The 21,640-nt window shown below is 55.1% G+C and overlaps 2 protein-coding genes across 2 annotated transcripts; one reads left to right on the top strand and one right to left on the bottom strand.

Moving 5' to 3' along the window:
• Positions 1–10,212: 10,212 nt before the first annotated feature.
• TMEM151A (transmembrane protein 151A) lies at positions 10,213–15,060 on the bottom strand. Its single transcript, NM_001083782.1, has 2 exons — positions 14,882–15,060; positions 10,213–12,652 (listed from the first exon to the last, which is right to left on the bottom strand). Exons 1-2 carry the CDS (start codon positions 14,954–14,956, stop codon positions 11,321–11,323), a joined length of 1,407 nt encoding a protein of 468 aa, NP_001077251.1. The 5' UTR covers positions 14,957–15,060; the 3' UTR covers positions 10,213–11,320.
• Positions 15,061–17,470: 2,410 nt separating this feature from the next.
• On the top strand, positions 17,471–21,518 carry YIF1A (Yip1 interacting factor homolog A, membrane trafficking protein). The gene is given in 8 exon segments (NM_001034269.2): positions 17,471–17,668; positions 18,347–18,558; positions 18,720–18,824; positions 18,961–19,039; positions 20,307–20,364; positions 20,533–20,688; positions 21,133–21,226; positions 21,320–21,518. Coding segments are annotated over 8 exon segments (882 nt in total). The 5' UTR covers positions 17,471–17,637; the 3' UTR covers positions 21,467–21,518.
• Positions 21,519–21,640: the final 122 nt, after the last annotated feature.

Below are 21,640 nucleotides of genomic sequence, written 5' to 3'. Positions count from 1 at the left end.
AATCAGAGCTCAAGGCAGAGGGTCAGGTTGAAAGTGGAGATTGCAGTTTCCATTTTACCCCATGGTTGGGGGTCTCTGAAACGACAGAAGCTGCCACCCACCTTCTTGCACAAGGGGAACTCTGATTCTCCTTTTGTTTTTTTGGCCACGTCACTCAGTTTGTGGGATCTTAGTTCCTCAACCAGGGATCAAACCTGGGCCCCTGGCAGTGAGAGTACAGAGTTCCAACCACTGGATCACTGGGGAATTCCCCTCCTGAAACAGGACCAAGGAACCTATGGTCCTTGTGCCCCATTTCTTCTGCCTGAGTTTGTGGAAAATTTTTAGCCAAAGATTAAGTTTAATGAGAGAAGAAAGAACATGCAGAAACAAAGGAAAACAGTCAGAGGAGATCAAATCACAATAGTTTAGTCATTAAGCATAGACAAGGACCTTTAGTTTCTTCTCAAGGGCTGTAGACAATATTCTGAGCCATATCCTGTGAGCTGTCTTGTAGATACTGAAACCCCCACCAGGTGGAGAAGTTAACTACATGATGACCAGACTGTAGCCATAACAAAAGCTGCCAGAGAGAGCTGCCCTCAAGAAATGGAAACAAGCCGACCCTGGAACTGAAGATTTGTTGTTGTTCAGTCGCTAAGTCATGTCTGACTCTTTGCAGCCCCATGCACCCTACAGCATGCCAGGCTTCCCTGTCCTTCGCTGTCTCCCAGAATTTGCTCAAACTCACGTCCATTGAGTCAGTGATGCCATCCAACCGTCTCATCCTCTGTCACCCCATTTTCCTCCTGCCTTCAATCTTTCCCAGCATCAGGGTCTTTTCCAGTAAATTGGTTCTTCACATTAGGTGGCCAAAGTATTGGAGTTTCAGCTTCAGCATCAGTCCTTCCAATGATATTCAGGACTGATTTCCTTTAGGATTAACTGGTTTAATCTCCACGCTGTCCAGTGAACTCTAGAGAGTCTTCTCCAGCACCACATTAAGAAAGCATCAATTCTTCAGTGCTCAGCCTTCTTTATGGTCCATCTCTCACATCCGTACACGACTACCAGAAAAACCGTAGCTCTGATTATATGGACCTTTGTCAGCAAAGCAATGTCTCTGCTTTTTAATATGCTGTCTAGGTTTGTCATAGCTTTTCTTCCAAGAAGCAAGCGTCTGTTAATTTTATGGCTGCAGTCAGTGATTTTGGAACCCAAGAAAATAAAATCTATCACTGTTTCTACTTTTTCCCCAACTATTTGCCATGAAGTGATGGGACCAGATGCCATCATCTTAGTTTTTTGAATGCTGAATTTTAAGCCCGGTTTTTCACTCTCCTCTTTCACCCTCATCAAGAAGTTCTTTAGTTCCTCTTGGCTTTCTGCCATTAAAGTGGTATCTGCATATCTGAAGTTGTTGATATTTCTCCTGGCAATCTTGAGTCCAGTTTGTGAGTCATCCAGTCTGGCATTTCTCATGATGTACTCTACACAGAGGTTAAATAAGCAGGGTGACAATATACAGCCTTGCCATACTCCTTTCCCAGTTTTGAACATGTCTGATTCTAACTGTTGCTTCTTGTCCTATATACAACTTCTCAGGAGACAAGTAAGGTGGTCTGGTATTCCCATCTCCTTAAGCATTTTCCACAGATTGTTGTGATCCACACAGGCAAAGGCTTTAGCATAGTCAACGAAGAAGAAGCAGATTTTTTTTAGAATTCCCCTGCTTTTCCTATGATCTGACAGATGTTGGCAATTAGATCTCTGGTTTCTCTGCCTTTTCTAAATCCAACTTGTACATCTGGAAGTTCTCAGTTCATGTACTGCTGAAGCCTACCTTCAAGGATTTTGAGCATAATCTTGCTAGCATGTGAAATTAACTGTACTTAATCAAGGTGATGCTGGTCAGACCACTGATGACCGATTTCAAGATGACAGTCAGAGCTGATTGAACCGTTTTTTCCATGTAGCCCCATCCCTCAGCCTATACAAGCTTTTGCCACTGATTGTCAGTGGAGGGGAACTGGTTCTCGGACAGGAGTTGACCTTCACCCCTTGTTAACTTCTTCCAAAATAAAGCAACCTTTCCTTTCCTATCAACTCTTTTGAGAATTGGTTTTCAAGCGGTGGAGCCACCAGACCTGGATTCAGTAACACTCCAACTCCTAACTTCCTAAATATCCAGAGTCTGAATTTTTCAATGATACTATGTTTGTTTTATAAGTGTTTTTTAGAGTTGTGAGCTTGATCTTTGTTAAAATATTACGCTAATATTACAATATTAGTTATAACACGTATTTTATAACACATACACTGAAACTCCTCTACTGAAAAAAAAAAATGAGTATTTTAGTCAGTTTTATTTAACAAGTTTTAGAAACAGCAGCCAAAAAGAAGAAAAATACAACTGCCTTTTCCTGGCAACCACGAGTTACAGAAAACTAGCCGGTTTTGGCCTCAGCCGACATTCTGGGCAGGATCTCCCCCTTGGGGCAGAGGTTCGCGTCCTCCGACATTTGGTGCACGGTTATCAATATGGCCACTGCTTTCCTTAGTTCCTGTCAGATCGGACTTCCAGGAGCTTTAGACCTTCACCCAGCAAGGCAGCAACTTGCCTTCCCCGCCCCGGCTCAGGGTCGGGTCCTTGCCCTTTCTAGCCACCTCAGCGATCACTTCGTACTTAGGAACTCTGGAGGGCCAGAGCGCAGTGAGTGTGATCGAAGAAGGAAGATGACGGTCACGGAAACTGCAGCAGCCTGCCACCTGGGGGAGGTTCTGGGGGTCCAGTTGTCCTGAGTCTGGACCCACAGAGGAGGCACACACCCTCATGGGTTGTTCTGGATCAGGAAGGCAGCCTACACTTCCCTGGGTGCCCTTCTCTGGGCTGTTAGCCAAGGAAGATAAAGCTCCACTTCCGGGGAGACTGGGCGACACAAAGCTCCTTTGGCAGCTCTGGGCCACAGGATGACGTGAAATGGGCCACCAGCCCATCCTCGGGACCTTGTGACCTCAGTCACCCTGGAAGTGTTGGTAGCAGCTGAAGGATCATTCACTTAACACATATTCACCGGACATGAATTATGTGCCAGGCGCTGTGCTGGCTGCTGGCGTGTGTGATTGTGTGTGTGTGTGTGTAATATGGAGTGCCTATTTATAATGAATAAAAACAGTATGAATGATGATGACACCTAAATTTATTGAGCATTTATTATGTCGCAAACCCTTTTCTAAGCATGGCGGCATACTATGTTTTTCTTTTTTTAGTATCGTGGTGATTTTGTTTATTTATTTATTGAAGTATAGTTGATTTGCAGTGTTGTGTTGGTGTTTTTATTGTTGCTGTTTTAGTCACTAAGTCATGTCCAATTCTTTTGTGACCCCATGGACTGTAGCCTGACAAGCTCCTCTGTCCACGGGATTTCCCAGGCGACAATACTTGAGTGGGTTATCATTTCTTTCTCCAGGGGTGCTTCCCTACCCAGGGATTGAACCCATATCTCCTGCACTCAAAGGCAGATTCTTACCGCTGAACCACCAGGGAAGCCGGTGTTGGTGGCATATTATCTTATTTAATTGTGGTGATAAGCCTTGGAAGTCAGCAGATTCTATTATTATCTACTGTTCTGCAGCTGAGAGAGAATAAGTAACTTCTTGAGGGCCACTGGGGTCGTAGTGGTGAAATTAGAGCTCTGTCACAGGTCTACCCCTGTGACCATCTGCCTTCCATAACTTTAGCTCTAATAGAAGAAACAAATCATAACCTCATGCATACATAAATAAAAATAATTGCCACCTCTGCTGAGCAGCAGAAAGGAAATGCAGAGGGAGCTGAGGTAGGAGAGTGGATGTGTTCAGACAGAGGTTGGGGGTCAGGGGGAGAGCTGGGGAGAGGACTCCAGGAGCTAGAAGGGCGGGTGTCAGGTGCTGAGACCTAGAGGTGGGAAGGAGCCTGGCTTGTTGTAGGGTCAGGCGCAGGCCTCGATGGCTGGGGGACTAGGGGTCTGAGGGCCAGGGCAGGAGTCTGGGTTTTCCTTGAAGCACTGGTGTATATATATATATATATATATATATATATATATATATATATATATATAAAATATGAAAGTCTAAAATTATCTTTTTTTAATTTAAATAAATAAAATTTGTTCATTTATTTATTTTTGCATGACACATGGGATCTTAGTTCCCTGTCCAAGGATCAAACCCGTGCCCCTCACGTTGGAAATGCAGTCTTCATTACCAGGACCGCCAGGGAAGTCCTAGCCCTGGTATATTTTGAGTATGGTGGAGATGTGATTGGGTTTACATATCAAGGTGATTCTGCATGGGCTGGAGGACATGCGAGGAAGGGGAGGCCTATCGGAGTCCAAGACTGACGCTGGAGGAGGATGCCCTGGGGGGGACCTGGAGCAGGGTGGTGGCTGGGAGAGGCCTGAGGGCTGTTTAGAGAGGTGTTGTAGGCAGGATCCTGGATGTAGATTTCATGTCAGGGGTGAGGGAGGTGTTCATGGATCAAATGCTATTAATACAACTTCTGGATCTTCAAAATACTTCAGTTGGAGGGGGTAGAAGTTGGGGGGGGGTTCAGTTCAGTTCAGTTCAGTTCAGTTGCTCAGTAGTGTCTGACTCTTTGCGACTCTGAACTGCAGCGCACCAGGCCTCCCTGTCCATCACCAACTCCTGGAGTCCATCCAAACCCATGTCCATCGAGTTGGTGATGCCATCCAACCATCTCATCCTCTGTCGTCCCCTTCTCCTCCTGCCCTCAATCCCTCCCAGCATCAAGGTCTTTTCAAATGAGTCAGTTCTTCACATCAGGTGGCCAAAGTATTGGAGTTTCAGCTTCAACATCAGTCCTTCCAATGAACACCCAGGACTGATCTCCTTTAGGATGGACGGGTTGGATCTCCTTGCAATCCAAGGGACTCTCAAGAGTCTTCTCCAACATTACAGTTCAAAAGCATCAATTCTTCGGCGCTCAGCTTTCTTTATAGTGCAACTCTCACATCCACACAAGACCACTGGGAAAACCATAGCCTTGACTAGACAGACCTTTGTTGGCAAAGTAATGTCTCTGCTTTTTAATATGCTGTCTAGGTTGGTCATAACTTTCCTTCCAAGGGGTAAGTGTCTTTCAATTTCATGGCTGTAATCACCATCTGCAGTGATTTTGGAGCCCAGAAAAATAAAGTCAGCCACTGTTTCCACTGTTTCCCCATCTATTTGCCATGAAGTGATGGGACCGGATGCCATGATCTTACTTTTCTGAAGTGGGGGGACGTGTGGGTGAAATAACAGTGATGGCTGTGATGCTGGGCGCTGGAGACAAAGGACTCTGTTGCACCAATCTCTCTACTTTTGTGGTGCTTGAAATTTTACATAATTAATGCAAAGTTAAAAAGAAAAAACAAGAAAAAGATTGCTATACAAGTGTCAAGTTTAAGCAAGAGTGCTGACTCTATTTCCTGAGATGGAAAAGATAGAGAGGAGCAGGGCTGGAGGGGGTGAAGATCAGACATCCTCTTTCTTTTTTTTAATATTTATTTTTTTAAAGTTTATTTGGCTGTGCTGGGTCTTAGCTGTGGCACACAGGACCTTTGTTGCAATTAGTTGCCCAACCAGGGATCGAACCTGGGCCCCCTGCATTGGGAGCACAGAGTCTTAGCCACTGGACCGCCAGGGAAGTCCCTCAGGCACCCTCTGTGTGGCACTGCTCTCTCTCTCTCTCTCCATCATAGAACAGAGAGACAAAGGCTTCTGGGATTTAGGGACAAAGCTCTGGTCCCCTTCCTCTGCCATTATTCTCCTTTTGAGAATGGTTTAGAATGGAGCATTCCTGGTTCACTGTTGGCTCTCACAAAGTCCAAACACATGAACAAAACACACCAGACCAGTAGAGGGGAGCTTTCCAGTGACTCTCCAGTAGGAGGTGGACGTGGGGATTTCCCTGGTGGTCCAGGGGTTAAGACTCTGAGCTTTCACTGCAAGGGGGCACAGGTTCGATCCCTAGTCGGAGAATTAAGATCTTTCATGGTGTGACCAAAAGCTAGAAAGAAAGAAAGAAAGAGATGGACCTGGGTTCAGAGCCTGTATCAGTTATCCACTCCAGGTAACAAACCACTCCAGAACGTAGTGGCTTGAAACAAGGATTCCTTATTTCTCACCAGTCTGTAGGTCAACAGTGTGTGCTGGGATCAGCTCACTGGTTCATCTGCTAGTCCCACCTGGAGGGCATTCTTGGGGCTACAGTCCTCTGTGGCTCCACTGGGGCTGACCTGTCTGAAACAGCCTCACTCCTGTATCTGGAAGCTGATGCTGGCCCTTGGTGGGGGTGTGTGACCTGGCAGGGGTGTGTGACCGCTCACCTCTTAGGAGGTCAGGCTGGGCAGCTTCACTGCATGGTGGTCTCCGGGCTCCAGGAAAGTGTAGGTGGAAGCTGCAAGCCCTCTAGCAGCCCGGCCTCCAAAGTGGCACAGCCCGACTTCTGCCACAATCTATTGGTCAAGGCAAGTCATAGGCCAGCCCAGATCTAAAGAGCAAGGAAATAGATCTCACCTCTCAATGGGAGACACTGCAGAGTTTGCATCCGTATTTAATCTACTGTAGGCCAGAGGGTCCCAATAAATGACCAAAACATGTCATTCTGCCCCTAGTAGGCCCACATCTCATATACCACCACCTTCTCCCTGAAACAAGCATTATATAACGGTTGGAGTTCAGGAATTCCCTGGCAGTCCAGGGGTTAGGACTCTATGCTTTCACTTCTGGGGGCCTTGGGTTCACTCTCTGGTCAACACCACAAGCTTCGAGGTGTGGCAAAAAAAAAAAAAAAACTGTTGGTGCTCATTTTGCAGACCAGTCTATAGACATTGATTGGTTAGGAATGGTGTTTGGCTCATTGGCTGATTCCATTTTTTAAAAAATTTATTTATTTGGTCTTAGTTGCAGCCCATGGGATCTTCAATCTTTATCGCAGCATGTGGGATCTAGCTCCCTGACCAGGGGTTGTACCTGTGCCCCCTGCATTGGAAGCACAGTGTCTTAGCAACCTGAGCACCAGGAAAGTCCCCCGATTGCATTTTTGAAGACGGCTGCGATTATATCTCCCACCTCACATGCTAACCTTACAATGTGATGGTGACGAGCCTCCACGGAGAGGTGAGGGTCTTATGTTCCTTCCCCTTGAAACTGGGTGGGCCTTTGAAATAGGTTTAACCGATAGAAAGGGGCAGAAGTGATATATTTGACTATGAAGGCGAGATGGCAAAGAGCAATACAGCCTTCACCAAATTCTCTTGGTGAATTTGTCCTTGGACCCTAGCCACCAAGCTATAAGGAAGCCCAAGTTTGGAGATGCCCTGTTTGGGTGTTCCAGCCAACAGCCCTAGTTGCCTAAGCCATCGGCCAGCATCAACTGCCAGACATGTGAGTGAACGTTCTTTCAGATGATTCCACTCCTGGCTTTTGATTCTTTCAGCAGAGGCCCTAGATGTCATGGAATAAAGATAAGCCATTCTCATTGTGCCGTGTCTGAATGTGTGACCCACAGACATCAGGAGAGACAGTAATGATTATTGATTTTTTAAAATTATTTTATGTATTTATTCATTTTTGGCTGTGCTGGGTCTTCCTTGCCACGCTGGCTTTTCTCTAGCTGTAGTGAGCGGGGGCTACTCTCCTTTTTCGTGTGCAGGCTTCTCTTGTTGCACAGCGCAGGCTTGGGCGGGCTTCAACAGCTGCAGCACATGGGCTCAGGAGCTGCAGCTCCTGGGCTCTAGAGCACAGGCTCAATAGTTGTGGCACATGGGCTTGGTTGCTCCATGGCATGTGGGATCTTCTCAGACCAGGGATCGAACCCACGTCTCCTGCATTGGCAGATGGATTCTTTACCACTGAGCCACCAGGGAAGACTGATTATTGATGTTTCAAGCCACTAAATTTTAGTGTAATCTGTGTTGCAGCAGTAGATCGACAATAATGTAAGCTGCTGATGATAGAGACAAGAAAAAGCAGTGGCTTAAACAAACTAACAGTTTACTTCTCTTTTTCACTGAGAGGGTCTGGAAGTAGGCAACCCAGGGATGATATGGACATACCTATGATGTCATCAGAAGCCCAGGGTCTTTTTTTGTTTGGTTGTTTTTTTTGGCCACACCATGCAGCACGCAGGATCCTAGTTCCCCAGCCAGGGAAGCTTGGAATCCTAACCACTGGACAACCAGATAATTATTGTCTTCCCAGGGTCTTTTATCTTGCTGTTCTATTAGCCTCAGCACATGGCTACAATTCTCAAGGTCACCTCCTGATCCAAAGTAGCTACTGGAGTTCCAACGATCACATCTGCCTTCCAGGCTGAAGGCAGGATGAAGCAGAGAGGACAGAACTAGCCTTCACCAATATTGTTTCCATTTTGAGGAACATTTTTAGAAATTCCTTCCAAGACCTTCTCCTTATATCTCATACCCTAAAATTAAGCCACACAGCCATACCATATGTGCAAGGGAGGCTGGAAATGTTGCCTTTTAGCTGAGCTCATCGCCATCTAAAGTAAAACTGGGGTTCTGGTGTTGAGGAGGGGAGGAGAATGGATAGTGACTGGTGGGCTGGTGGTTGATGGCTGATGTGTTAGAGCAGGACAATGGAAGAGGGGTCTTCCCATGTGGGGGAGCTGGAGCTACACGTTGGCTCCCAACCTGCTGCAGCCTCCTTGAATGTTTGGGGACCACGGAATTTTCCATCTAAGTTGCTTCTGAATAAAGGATGGACTTCAATCCCTGCAAGGCAGTGGGCTGACGTATGAGAAAAGCTCTGGTCTCTAACTTCACCCTCCCCAGGTGAACAGCAGGTAGCTGGACTTTTGCTAAAAATCTAATGTGCAGCACTGAGCTTATCACTTCCTGCTCGACCACCTTCCATGGCTGCCCCAGTTTACCGGCAAATTCTTGGCATTGATGTTGAAGGCCTCAGCCACCTCTTCCACAGCTCTGCTTTGACCCCTACTTCATGCCTGGCACCTAAGCCTTTGTGTGGGTAGCTCCCACTGTCCAGAACACCCTCCACCCATCTCTGCCTGGGAGAATCCCACCCACCTTTAGCACCCTCATGGTGCCTTTGCATGGACTAGAAAAGACTGTCCTTTATCCGGGCTTCCCAGGTGGCTCAGTGATAAAGAATCCACCTGCCAGTCCAGGAGATACAGGAGACATGGGTTTGATCCCTGGGTGGAGAAGATTCCCCTGGAGGAGGAAATGGCAACCCACTCCAGTATTCTTGCCTGGGAAATCCTGTGGACAGAAGAGCCTGGTGGACTACAGTCCAAGGGGTTGCCAAAGAGTCCGACGTGACTGACTGAGCATGCACATACACCCTTTATCCAGGTGGATGCAGCTCCCAGGGCTTGAGGAGTGGTGCACAGGTAGGATTCCAAGCACACATGCCCCTTGCCCAGCAAACATCCTGCATAGCTGTACAGGGAGATGTCACTTTAAGGACCTCCCTAGGGAGGGAGGGAGGGAGGTCCTTCCTTTACCTGCTCTGTCCTCCGACCCTACTCCCTGATCCGGGGCTGGCTGGTTCCAGCTTTGCGTCCTCTGACCTGCTCAGTGCCCATTCCCCCAGACCCATGACACCAACAGCCGTTAGGAGAACTGAGTTTGTGCCACAGGCCATACCTCTCTCTTCCCACTCTGGAGACCAGTCACCCCTCCCTTGGGCTTCCCAGTGGCACTAGTGGTAAAGAAGCTGCCTGCCAGTGCAGGAGACATAAGAGATGCCGATTCAATCCCTGAGTCGGGCAGATCCCCTGGAGGAGGGTATGGCAACCCACTGCAGTATTCTTGCCTGGAGAATCCCATGGACAGAGGAGCCTGGTGGGCTATAGTACATGGGGTCACAAAGAGTCGGACACGACTGAGCAACTAAGCACAGCACCCCTCCCTTAGTCTTCAGCACACCCAGCAGCAGAATGGACACCCCTGCTGGGCTGGAAGAGGGGCCACTTGGATAGTCCCTTGGAAATGACCCAGATGCCAGTAGATTGGAGTCAGCTACTCAGACCAACTCAAACCCAAATCTCAGAGGCCCCAGCCCGGGTGGGGAGCTCACCCTCTCCTGGGGGTGCTGCAGCCACCACCACCCCTGGCACACCACCACCCCCGATCCTGCCAGGCCCACGTGTTTGTTGTGGTGGCCTCGAACCCACCACCCAGAAATGCACGAGAGAAGACCTTCCATTTCATACTTTTTATTTTATCTGCATCTTCTCTGCCTTCTCCCTCCCCCACCGGCTCCTGAGAGGGGGTGGAAGCCCCAGTTGGAAGGGAAGGGACTACTCTCGCCTCCCTGGGGGAGGGACGGTGTCCCCTGGGCCAGGCCCCAGTGATGGAGGAAGCAGGGGCCTCCCTGGCAGAGCAAGGGCATCGTCCAAGAGGCTGTGGCTGGGGCTGAGGCCCCTCGGATGCCCTGCGGCCCCGAGCCCCGTGGGTCATCAGGAAGGTGAAGAGCAGAGAAGTCAGGGGGCGATGAGAGGTGTGTGCGTGGTTGAGAGGTGGACACGGACGTCAGGGGCCAGGAGCAGAGACTAGGGAAGGTGGACTCGAGGTGGGGCCCTGAGAAGGAACCCCGGGTTATAGGGGCGACTGGGTGCGGGGGAAGGGTGTGCGAGGGAAAACAGGAGTGGGTGAGTGGGACAGGGTTGTGCTCCAAGAACCAGGCTCCCGGTAGAGGGGCCACGCTGCAGGCTCAGGGGCTGGCCCTGAGCAGAGGCCTGGCGGGGGAAAGGACGGGGACCCTGGGAGGGGAGTGGGGCCGAGGCCGTGGTGCTGCCATAGCCAACTCTCCAGGTTCGTGGATGCCAGCCCAGCTGGGCGTGGCCCCAAACCACCAATTTGTGCTTCTGGGTTGCTTGAGGGCCCCTAACGTGGCCTCCACTGAGCTGGGAAGGGTCCACAGGCAGCCAGCCCTCTGCGGCAGGCATCTGCTGTCCCCAGGACTCCTCCCCCAGCCCAGGTTTTCTGGAAACTTCCTTTCCTGCTCAGCCTGGGAGGCCCCCTGAGCTAGATCACCTGCCATCGCAGGGGGTGGGACATGGTGGTGGTGGTGGCGGTGGAGGGGAGCCATGCTGGGACGGTTCCTAGACTCAACTGCAGGGGTGTCCCTTCGTCCCCCAGATGACCAGGGGTCACTGCACGGTTAGTCTGTCTAAGGGCTCCACCCCCACCCCCACCCCTCGTGTGCTGGTCTGTTTTCCCTCCTGTTTTGGACAGCAATCACTCAGGCATGGAAGCCCCTGGGGTGGGATGGTGGGGAGAGGGCCAGTCTGGGGGCCACGTGGGTCTCAGAGAGCACCCTGGCCGTCCCCCTGGCAGCCGCTGTCACCGTGGACGATGAGCACCGGGAAGTAAAGGGCGTCCTCATAGCACGGTGGGCTTTCCAGGGGCTCTGTGTCCTCCCCGCGGCGCCCCAGCGGCCCCCCGCTCAGGCTTCGGAAGACCCCCGGCGTGGCCCGACCCCCGGCTCCCAGCGAGAGGCGGCTGCGGCTGAAAGGCAGGCGGGGCCCGCTGGGCCGGGCGGGCGGCAGCGAGTTGCTGCTGACGGAGCGGCGGCAGCGCTGGCAGCCCCGGAGGTAGGCGCCCGAGCCGGCGCCCATGACCACGGCCTCCGAGTAGCTGGGCACCAGCTGCCGGTTGGAGCAGATGTGCCACTCGAGCTCGGTGAAGTCCACCGTGGCCACTCGGGAGAGCGGGGGCCCGCTGGGCACGGCGCCGGGCGGGGGCGAGCTGGCGCCGAAGAGCTTCTCCACCTGGTAGTGGACGTGGGCCGTGCCATAGGCCGCCACCACGCGCAGCGGCCAGGACAGCGTGGCCGCCGACACCAGCCAGAAGACCCAGGCGCGCGCGTACCAGGGCGGGCTGCGCGGGTCGGCGAACACCATGAGGGACTCTCGGAAGTCCACGTCCTTCAGGTGCATGCCCTCGCGGGCCTCCAGGTAGTCGTCCAGGCCCTCGTTGGCGCTGAAGAAGCGGGCCCGCTGGGTGAGGTACGAGGCCTCGGCCTCGGCGCTGCCGAAGCTGAAGCACTTGGTGAAGCGCAGCCGCGTGGCCGCGTGGTCGGCCAGGCCCACGAGCTCCTTGGAGACGTCGCGGACGCCGTGCGCCGAGTAGTCGAACTCGCCCCGCGCCGTGCGGCTGTCGGCCCTCTCGTGGTAGACCTGCGTGGTGGTGTAGGCGTCGCCGTTGCGGTAGCGGGTGATCTGGCGGGTGCGCCGCACGTAGTGGTAGCTGGTGGCCTTCCACCAGACGCAGGGCGGAGCCTGCTGCAGCCGGCGGATCAGGGCGAGCACCGTGCTGGCGTCGGTGCGCGGCGCCTGGCAGGACCGCACGTGACAGTGCCAGCACTCGGCCAGGTAGAGGAGGTAGAGGAGGGAGACGAAAGCCAGGGGGATGTACAGGTAGCCGTCGGAGCAGGGGCTGGCCGGGTAGGTGGGCGGCGGCCCCCCGCCTCCGCGGGCCAGGGCGGCCTCCGGCCCCAGGACCAGCCGGGGCACCGTGGCCAGACGGCACCAGGCCACCACGGCGCCGCAGGCGTGGATGAGCAGGGTGAGCAGCAGGCACTTCCAGTGCGACTCGCGGCACAGAGAGCTTCCCAGGGACTGCTTCAGGGGCCGCTGCTGCAGAAGGGGCAGAGAGAGGGGAGGCCCGGGTCAGCCCCGTGAAGGGGGTGGGGCTTGCTCCCCACTTTCCAGAGGAGGAAACTGAGGCTCTGGGGGATGGAGGAGCTCGCTCCTGGCCTCACCCCTCTAGCCAACTCACAGCAGAGCCGCAGGGCTCCAACTATGTGCCCTGAGCCTGGCCTCCACCGTGCCCTGTCACCTTTCAGTCCGGCCCATGTAGGAGAAAACAGATTCATCTCTGCCACAAGAGGGAAGGGTACCCCAGCCCCCCAACGACTGGCTGTTGAGAAAACTGCCTTCTGGTCTTGACTTCACTCCCGATTTGCTGTGTGATTGCAGCCATATCCCTGCCCTCTCTGGGCACTGATTCCTGGACCTGGGGGTGTGGGAAGCCAGGGTGGCAGGGGGTCCTAAGGGTCAAGAGCCTAGGGGTGGCCTTAGGTGCCCGGGATTGGGTGCTGGCTCCACCACTGACTGTATGACTTGGCTAGTCCCCTCATCCTCTTTGGACCTCAGTTTCCTCATCTGTATTCTGGGGTTGTTTACAGTCAACTGGGGTTGTGACAAGTCAAGGAGATCCTATGTGTGAAGATCTTAGCATAGGGTCTGGCCAATGGAATAAATATTATTCCCATTACCCTGCAATCCCTCTGGTCCATTGGTCTAACTAGGGATGGCAGGAGACTTGGGAGAGGCTTTTAAGTAAATGAGAAAGAGGAAGAGAGAGAGGTGTGAGTCTGGAGGGAGGGGAGCAGATGGAGCACCGTCCTCCACTCCCCATCTGCGCTGAGGGAGGGGGCGGGACACAGCTGCGGGGCAGCAGGGACCACTCCCTGGCCCAGGGACTCAGGCACACCCCCCCTGGCAGAGCTTCCAGCCCGGCCCCCACTTTATCCCCAGATGCTCAGGGAGAGAAAAGAGGGAGGAGAGAAGGGGTGAAAAGGGGAAGAAGGAAGAGATAGTCTGGAGGAAACAGCATAGGTGGGGTTAAGGGGCCACCGTGTCTGCCACAGTCCCACCAGGCCCCGAGAGACCCAAGAGGAGAGGAACTGTCCCCAGCCCACCACAGGTGCCACCCCCCCCAACCCGCAGGGGCAGTCAGGTGCACATACCCTCATCCACCCCCAGGATTCACCCACCCCACCCCAAGTTCATCGAAGAATCCACCCACCAGGAATGTGATCACTGCCTGTTTATCTGACACACACCAGCCCCTCACAATGCCCAGGGTACAACCCCCTTCCCCACGGTGACATGGTGCCAAGGTGCGTGTGCACTTGCCTCCCCCACCTCCCCGGGACCACCCACCACAGGACACACAGAGGCACATACATGTTACACACTCACTGAAACCCAGGGACACACCTTACCTATCACAGTGCACATCCCCCATCCCTACCCCTACTGCAACCTGACACCCACACCCTACAGACCCACCCACATCAGGGCTGCGCTCACACGCACTCACTCATTAGCACTTCACCCAAGCCACGGGGCCCCCAGTCCCTCACCTGACTGTAGGGCACATATGTCCCATTCAAGGTGTGGGGAGCACCCACTGACATCCACACACCCACAAGCATCCTACATTCACCCAAACACACACATAGATCCACTCACCGCCTATCACCCGGACACCCCACACTGGGCCCCACACCCCTGCAGATCCTCCTTAGGACTGAGGAGGGGCCATTCTGAGGGTCCCAACCAGCAGGATGGGCCCTGGGTTCTAACCTCTGGGAGAGGGAGAAGGGGTACCCAGAGGCCACCTCCCTTCCTCTCCCCTCTTCCCTCTGCTCCCCGCCACCCCCCCCCCCACCCAGTCCCTGCTACTGCTGCTGCATTGCAGGCTCCGCCCGGGCACCTCATGAACAGCTGGGCCGGGCCGGGGGCCTGACCCGGGGGCTCTAGGGAAGAGGGGCAGCGCTGCAGAATGGGGACGCGAAGGGGCCCGGTGCTGACGTCACAGGAGGGCGAGGCTGGACGAGGGGGCGTCGGGGGTGGGAGTTGTTCCCCATATCCCTTCCCAGCCGCCCCACCCCGACCCTCACGCGGGCCTCTAGGCCCCGAGACCCCTCGCAGGATACAGGTTACCCCAATGACGTCATTGACCATAGGGGCTCCGGACTTCCCTCCGCAGCCCCCGCTTTGGGGGTCGCCCCGGCTCTTGTCGCCCTCTCCCCTCTGCAGCCCCAGCTCCGGCCCCCCATCACCCGGAGCCGGTACCTCCTCCCGCAGCGGCTCGCCGTCCGGAATGATCTCGGGCACGTCCCCGCTGTCGCCACCGCCGTCCTCAGGCATGGTGTCCTGGCTGCTTGGGCGGCCCCCGCCCGGGCCCGGGGCATGATAGGGGGGAGCGCGGAGGGCTGCGGGGTGGCCCCGGAGGGCGTCCGCTCGGCTCAGCGGCCGCGGAGGGAGTGCGCGGAGCTCGAGCGCGGCGGCGGCGGCGGCAGTGGCGGCGGCGTTGGCGGCCGCGGTGCCCGGCGCCCCGCCCTCCGCTGACCCCGCCCCCACGGCACCCGCGGCGCCGCCGGCAGCGCCTGGCACCGCGGGCACTGCCCCCGCCCCCGAGAAGCCCAGGCTGGGCGGACGGACGCCTGGGTTCCCCTCCTGCCGCACTCGCGCTTGCGACCTTGGACGAGTCCTTGCCTTCTGGAGCCTGAATTACCCCCGCTGTAAATAGAATCTCGAGGGTGGGTAGGTGGGTGCCCGCGGGGTCCTATCTCTGAGGAGTAGGCCCAGGTCTAAGCCCACCCAGATCCCATCTCTGAAGCCTCGCTTGTGGCGGTGGTACAAGGGGCAGTTACAGACCTGAATGCTGTGGTGAGCCTCATTAGCTGGACAGAGGCGCTGGGCTCTACTTGAAGTAGGCAAGCAGGAAGCCAGGACACCCTAGGCTTTGTGACCTTGAGTTGGCACCCTCCACCCCAACCTCAGTTTTCCCACCTGTGAAATGGGCACAGGAAGGTGTTGGATTCAAGGCACATTCATCATGTGGAACAGGGGCGTGGGATTTGTCCTGCACGAGAGGACCCCCCTCCCAGGTACTGGTGGCCCCAGTGCCGCTCCCTGACCCTCGGGGGCCTCAGATCTTCACATCTGACCCTGAGTCAGAGCCTAGGCCCCAAGGTAGATAGTCAGTGGGTAGGACATAGGGAGCTGCAATGCTGGGTGAATTTTGTGATTTTTTTTTTTCCAAACAGTAACTCAAAGATCATTCTGTTCAACACCCCTACACATTTAAAGATGAAGTTAGTAACTGAAGTGGTAGAGAGGAAAGGACTGAATCAGAATTTCATCCATTTATTTTTTTTTTTATTGGGTGCACATGTTTATTGGTGTCTTCTATATGCAAGTACTGTGAAGTATTCATAAGCATTGTGAAGACAAGTGTAGAAGTGGAGAATGACATAGGTCCTATTCTCATGGAATTTACATCCAGGGCAAACTACTGCAGCCAGAGGGAGCCTGGAGCCTGGCCTCCAGCATCCATTCCAAGCCAGGTCAGGACTCTTCACTTTGTCTCTCTGAGAGGCACACGTCGAACTGACTCTTAAAGGATAATTAGGTTTGGGGCATGTGGGTGTGAAGATAAGGACACCCCAGGTGGAGGGGACTTCTGGGCAAAGGCACTGTGATTGGACCACATGGATTGAGTTTGGAGAGCAGGAAGGCCACCTGGTGTAACTGGACACTGTGCAGCTAACTAGAGGCAGGTCAAAGAGGCCCTGATCTTGCTTTGGAGAAGTAGTGGCCGGAAGTCTGTGAGAAGGGAGACCCCTGAAGACTGTCTTCAGGAAAGGTGGGAATGAGAGAAAGGAGTCCCTGAGGTCACGAGTGAAACTTGGGGGGTCTCACTTCGAGATGACTGCAGGGGTGAGAATGACTCAGGAGTTTCAACTGCAGCTTCTGGAGACGAACCAGCACACCTCCACTGACATCTTCTGGACCACGGGAGAGTCGATGGGACGAGCCTAGTGTAGGATCCTATTCCAACTATTACCACCCAATTTCTGAGACTTCAGACCCGGACCTCGGTTTTCAATAGGTGCAAAGGGTGTGTGTGTGTATGTGTGTGTTTGTGTGTGTGGAGAACCCAGGCCTGTGTAATCGGTGTGTGTGTCTGTGTGGTGTGTGTGTTTCTACCCCGTGTGTGTATATGTGCATGTGTGTGTGTAGAACCCGGGCCCTCCCAGCACCAGGCCCCTGGGGTCTGCAGGGTGGCAGCAGTGGCGGTAGGGAATTTCAGCACCAGACGACGGACAGCACCCGCGCGGAAAGGACGGGTGGGAGGCTGGAGGAGGAGTCAGAATCCCGGAGCTCGCTAGGCCCTGAGGTCACTGCTCAGCCCCAGTTCCTACCAACAGCGCCTCCCCGTGCACCCCTCACCTCCACCTCTTCTGGACTCGGAGCCAGTACTGGGAGTAGAATGGAGGACGCGGAAGGAAAGCTAACACTGAGAAGGAGAGGCAAAAGCCCGAGGGACAGGGCTTGATCACAGTTCCACCGTCCCAGTCCCTCGCGAGTGAAACTTCCTTCCCGGACTCCAGCCTCCGCCTGCTGTAGTCGTGGCAGGCCGAGCGTCAACTGCCCCATTGCGCAGGCGCGGAAATAATTATAACTCTAGCCCATCTATTGGCTGCTCGGCCGCGAACTAACAAACCCACTATCCAATCCGAGAGAGGCTCTACTAGCTCCGCCTATCCCTCCTCCCGGAAGTTGATTACTGCCGAATCCGCTTCGGCGAGGGCGCGCCAGCAGCCAATTGGGAGAGGATAGAGGCGAGCCATCGCTGCGGAGGAGCCAATGGCAGGCGGCAGAGGATGACGCCGCCGACATGGCTGCTGTCGTCGGACAGTTCGGGGACGTGTCGGGCTTCTCGGTAACCTCGATCGGTGCCCAGGGAACGGAGCAGCTGCCTCGCTAGTATTCGTACCACGAGGCGACTCAGCGGGCCCTCGGAGAGAGCGAGCATCGGGGCCATGGCTTATCACTCGGGCTACGGAGCCCACGGTGCGTGGGGCGCGGGGCGGGCGGGGCGCGGGCCGACCCGCCCGAGGACGGTCGGCGGCGCGGCCCGCTCACCCTGAGGGAGAGGGGCAGCCGTGACTGCTGCCCAGGGCGGCGGATGTCATTCGGATTCCTGCCCCGTGAGGCTCGGCCACGCGTCCCGGACTTCGCCCTCTCTGCCCAAACCCGAGATCAGATCGGGCGATGATAGTACTGCTGGGATCTCCCGTGCCCGACTCGGGCGTGAATGGGGTCTGCCTCCCAAACTTCCCTTCTCGGCCATGACCCTGGTAGGGTTCCTCACCAGTGCCTAGGGCCTCTGCGTTACCCAGCCGTCTCCTTTCCCACCCTTGTTCAGTGCGGGGATGTGCTACCAGTTGTCTTCACCTAGCAAATTCAGTCTCCAAGATTCAGTTCAGAGATCAGTTCCTTTGAGGAGGCCCCCGGGAACCTCCAGGCGGGCAACCACTTCCAGGAGCTGCCTCAGTTCTTTACCCACATTTAGCACCTCCGGAAAAGAATCCCTCCTCGTAGTTCTTTCTGGATCAGTTACTCCTCATCCAGCTAGTGTCCCTCACTGATTGCTTGGTGCTCCCAAGACCCATACAGGGCTGTCCAGCCTGGGGAAGGGGCGGTGGTTTGGGCTTATGCTTGGTGTTCCTGTCACCTGCAAACCCACAGGCTCCAAGCACAGGGCCCGGGCAGCTCCGGATCCCCCTCCCCTCTTCGATGACACAAGCGGTGGTTACTCCAGCCAGCCAGGGGGCTACCCAGCCCCAGGAGCCGACGTGGCCTTCAATGTCAACCACTTGCTTGGGGACCCTATGGCCAACATGGCTATGGCCTATGGCAGCTCCATCGCATCCCATGGGAAGGACATGATGAACAAGGAGGTGTGGCCCACCCCCAGGGCAAGGGTGGCAGGATTTCTGGCCAGGGCTGGGGCATCACGGGATCCCACCTAATCTGCACAGCGGCCCTCAGGGAAGAGCAGACAGGAGCACCCTGAGGTTCTGGGTGCAGCTCGTCCACAGCCTCCTCTCTTCCCTCTTAGCTGCACCGTTTTGTGTCCGTGAACAAACTCAAGTATTTTTTCGCTGTGGACACAGCCTATGTGGCCAAGAAGCTAGGGCTGCTGGTCTTCCCCTACACACACCAGGTGAGCTGCCTAACAGAGGAGCTGGTGGGCCCCCTTGCCTCCTGCCTCCTGCCCCAGAGCCTGGCCCCCAGATCTCAGCCCCCTCCTTTGCTCTCTTGTCTGCTTTTCCTCACCTGGCCGCTGCTGCCACCTCCAGAACTGGGAAGTGCAGTACAGTCGTGATGTGCCTCTGCCCCCACGGCAAGACCTCAACGCCCCCGATCTCTATATCCCCAGTGAGTCTTTGATCTGGGCTGTGGGATGTGGTGGGGGGGGGACGGACTTGTGCCTTGAGGCACCAGTGAGGAGAGACAGGCTCATGTGTTGGTTCAGCATCTGCTCTTGGTGATCTTGTGTGTGGCTTTTGTGGTGTCCCTAGATGCCAGGTAGACAGAATGGGGTGACCAGCCACTTCCTGGGTGCGCTGCCAGGATACTCCCCTTTGCGACCTCCCTGCCACCTGACTTGGACCATGTCCCTCCCCAGCCTGGAGCCCAAGGTTTAGACCTGGCTCTGCAACTTCCAGCTATGGGACCTCAGGGGGCTCCTTTCATGCTCCTGAAGAAGCTGGAATAAAAACAGTTCCTACCACAGAGAACTGTGGTGGGCATTCAGTGAGGGGATGTGTGTGCTCAGCCAGCACTTGGCACATAGGAAGCAGGCAGTAAATATAAGCTGTTATCACTGTGCTACTTGTCCTCCTCCAAGGCCTGCTCCAGCATCCCCTCCTCTGAGGACGTGGGTACTCCCTCTGGGTTCCCACAACCACCTGTCTGCGTGGCATGGGTCAGGACGCACACACTGCGCTGTGGCTGGCAGACTCCGCCTCTGACTCCTCTCTGTCCCAGGCCCTGCACAAGGCATGGCCCCTGGTGGACATGCTGGAGGAGGGGATTATGCTCGGTCGGCTCCCAGAAGGGCAGCCAGACAGCCCAGGTGCCCTGAGAGAGCCACAGTTCCTCTTCCCCTCTTCATTCCATTTCCCTCTCAGAGGCACTGCCATTCCCGTTTTACACACTGAAGCCAAGACTTGGAGAGGTATGAGCATCTTTGAGAACACACAGCTCACAGGTGGTAGAACTAGTTTCTTGACTCCAGACACTATGCCTTCTTGTGGGTACATCAGTTTTAGGGAGCATAAGACAGGACTGATGAGTTGAAATTGCTGTGAAAAGGCAGCTGCCATCTGAGCTTTTGTGAAAATAGCAGAGGTGACTTTGGCACGCGAGGTAGTTTCTGAGACACAGCAGGAAGCTTTGGTGAGTTTCCTAGTATAGGAGAGGGCTTGGTGGTCCTGAGAGAAGGACATTTACACAACAGGAGGGCTCAGCAGGAAAAGGCCTCCCAAGCAGGGCACCGGGTGTCTGAGGGTAGAGGTGAAGCATGTGGGGCTATTCAGCGAAGGAAGTATGGGGGTGTCAGTGGCTCTGAATACCTAGGGATGGGGTGTGGGGGCTCTGATTGAGGAAACCAGGCTGATGGCATCTCTCTGGCTCTTGGCAGCAATGGCCTTCATCACCTACGTGCTGCTGGCTGGGATGGCACTGGGCATTCAGAAAAGGTCAGTGCCAACCCGTCCCGATTCCCACCACTTCCCCATTCCTGACTCCTCTCCCCACCTCCCTGGGGGATCTGTGCCAACTCCCAAGTCCGTCCATGCCCCTAGTCTCACCCCTGCCTCAGGACGGCTGGTTTGGGACTCCCTTCACCCCACCCCACATGGCCACAGGTTCTCCCCGGAGGTGCTGGGCCTGTGTGCAAGCACAGCGCTGGTGTGGGTTGTGATGGAAGTGCTGGCCCTGCTCCTGGGCATCTACCTGGCCACCGTGCGCAGCGACCTGAGTACCTTCCACCTGCTGGCCTACAGCGGCTACAAATATGTGGGGTGAGCACCTGTGGGCCGAGTGGGAGGCTGCCTGCTGCCCGGGGTTCCTGGCCTGCCCAGTGGTAGCCTCGAACTGTGACTCTGGACCCCCTCTGCCCACCCAGCTCTTCTTTGTTAGAGGGAGTGCCTGTTCTCAGCAGCCTCCTCAGGAGCCGGTAGTGTTGCTCAGGAGGTCAGGAATGTGCTAGAGTCACCCGGGACCTCAGGGGAGAAGGGTGAGCTGGGGTGGTGAAGGGGGTCTTGGATCCAGGTCCGAGGACCGAGTCCTGGCCTTCCCAATTCATTCTGAGTCTAGGTCCCTGGCAGGGGGTGGGGTGCAGATTGTGGGTAAAGGGCCCCAGTGATGGTAGCTGGGGTCTAGGCTGGGCTCTGGGGCAGTCTCAGGCCTGGACCCTCAGGGGCCTCCAGTCTTTTCTTCCTCCCTCCTGCCCCCGCCCCCTGTAGGATGATCCTCAGTGTCCTCACGGGCCTGCTCTTCGGCAGCGATGGCTACTACGTGGCGCTGGCCTGGACTTCGTCCGCACTCATGTACTTCATTGTGAGTCCGGGGCTGGCTCCTCTTTGCCTGGGGTCGGAGCTGCAGACAGGCCTCCTCCTCCCGGCCCAGCTTCAGCTCTCTCCTTTCTTCCAGGTGCGCTCTTTGCGAACAGCAGCCCTGGGACCTGACAGCATGGGGGGCCCGGCCCCCCGACAACGTCTCCAGCTCTACCTGACACTGGGAGCTGCAGCCTTTCAGCCCCTTATCATATACTGGCTGACTTTCCATCTGGTCCGGTGACCCCCATCCCTGCTGGCACTGATTTTTCCATACATTGAAGATTCGATTTCCTTGATTCTGTTTGACCCTTGTTTCTGGGGCTTGTGGGGGTGATTTGCTAACACTTCTCGGTCTTTGCATTGGCCAGGGGACAGGGACCACCACTTTTCTCCAAGGAGGTCTTCCTGGAGTTGG

This window comes from Bos taurus, chromosome 29 (genome assembly GCF_002263795.3).
Source record: "Bos taurus isolate L1 Dominette 01449 registration number 42190680 breed Hereford chromosome 29, ARS-UCD2.0, whole genome shotgun sequence".
NCBI classification, from domain to species: Eukaryota; Metazoa; Chordata; class Mammalia; order Artiodactyla; family Bovidae; genus Bos; species Bos taurus.
Note: the sequence above shows the minus strand (reverse complement) of the source record. Positions and strands in the feature narration are given on the sequence as shown.

Coding starts and splice junctions, on each gene's coding strand:
- TMEM151A (NM_001083782.1), bottom strand. CDS start 14,956: ATGCCTGAGGACGGCGGTGGCGACAGCGGGGACGTGCCCGAGATCATT. Junction 12,653..14,881: donor GCGAGCCGCTGCGGGAGGAG/GTACCGGCTCCG, acceptor CCCCTTCTGCAG/CAGCGGCCCCTGAAGCAGTC.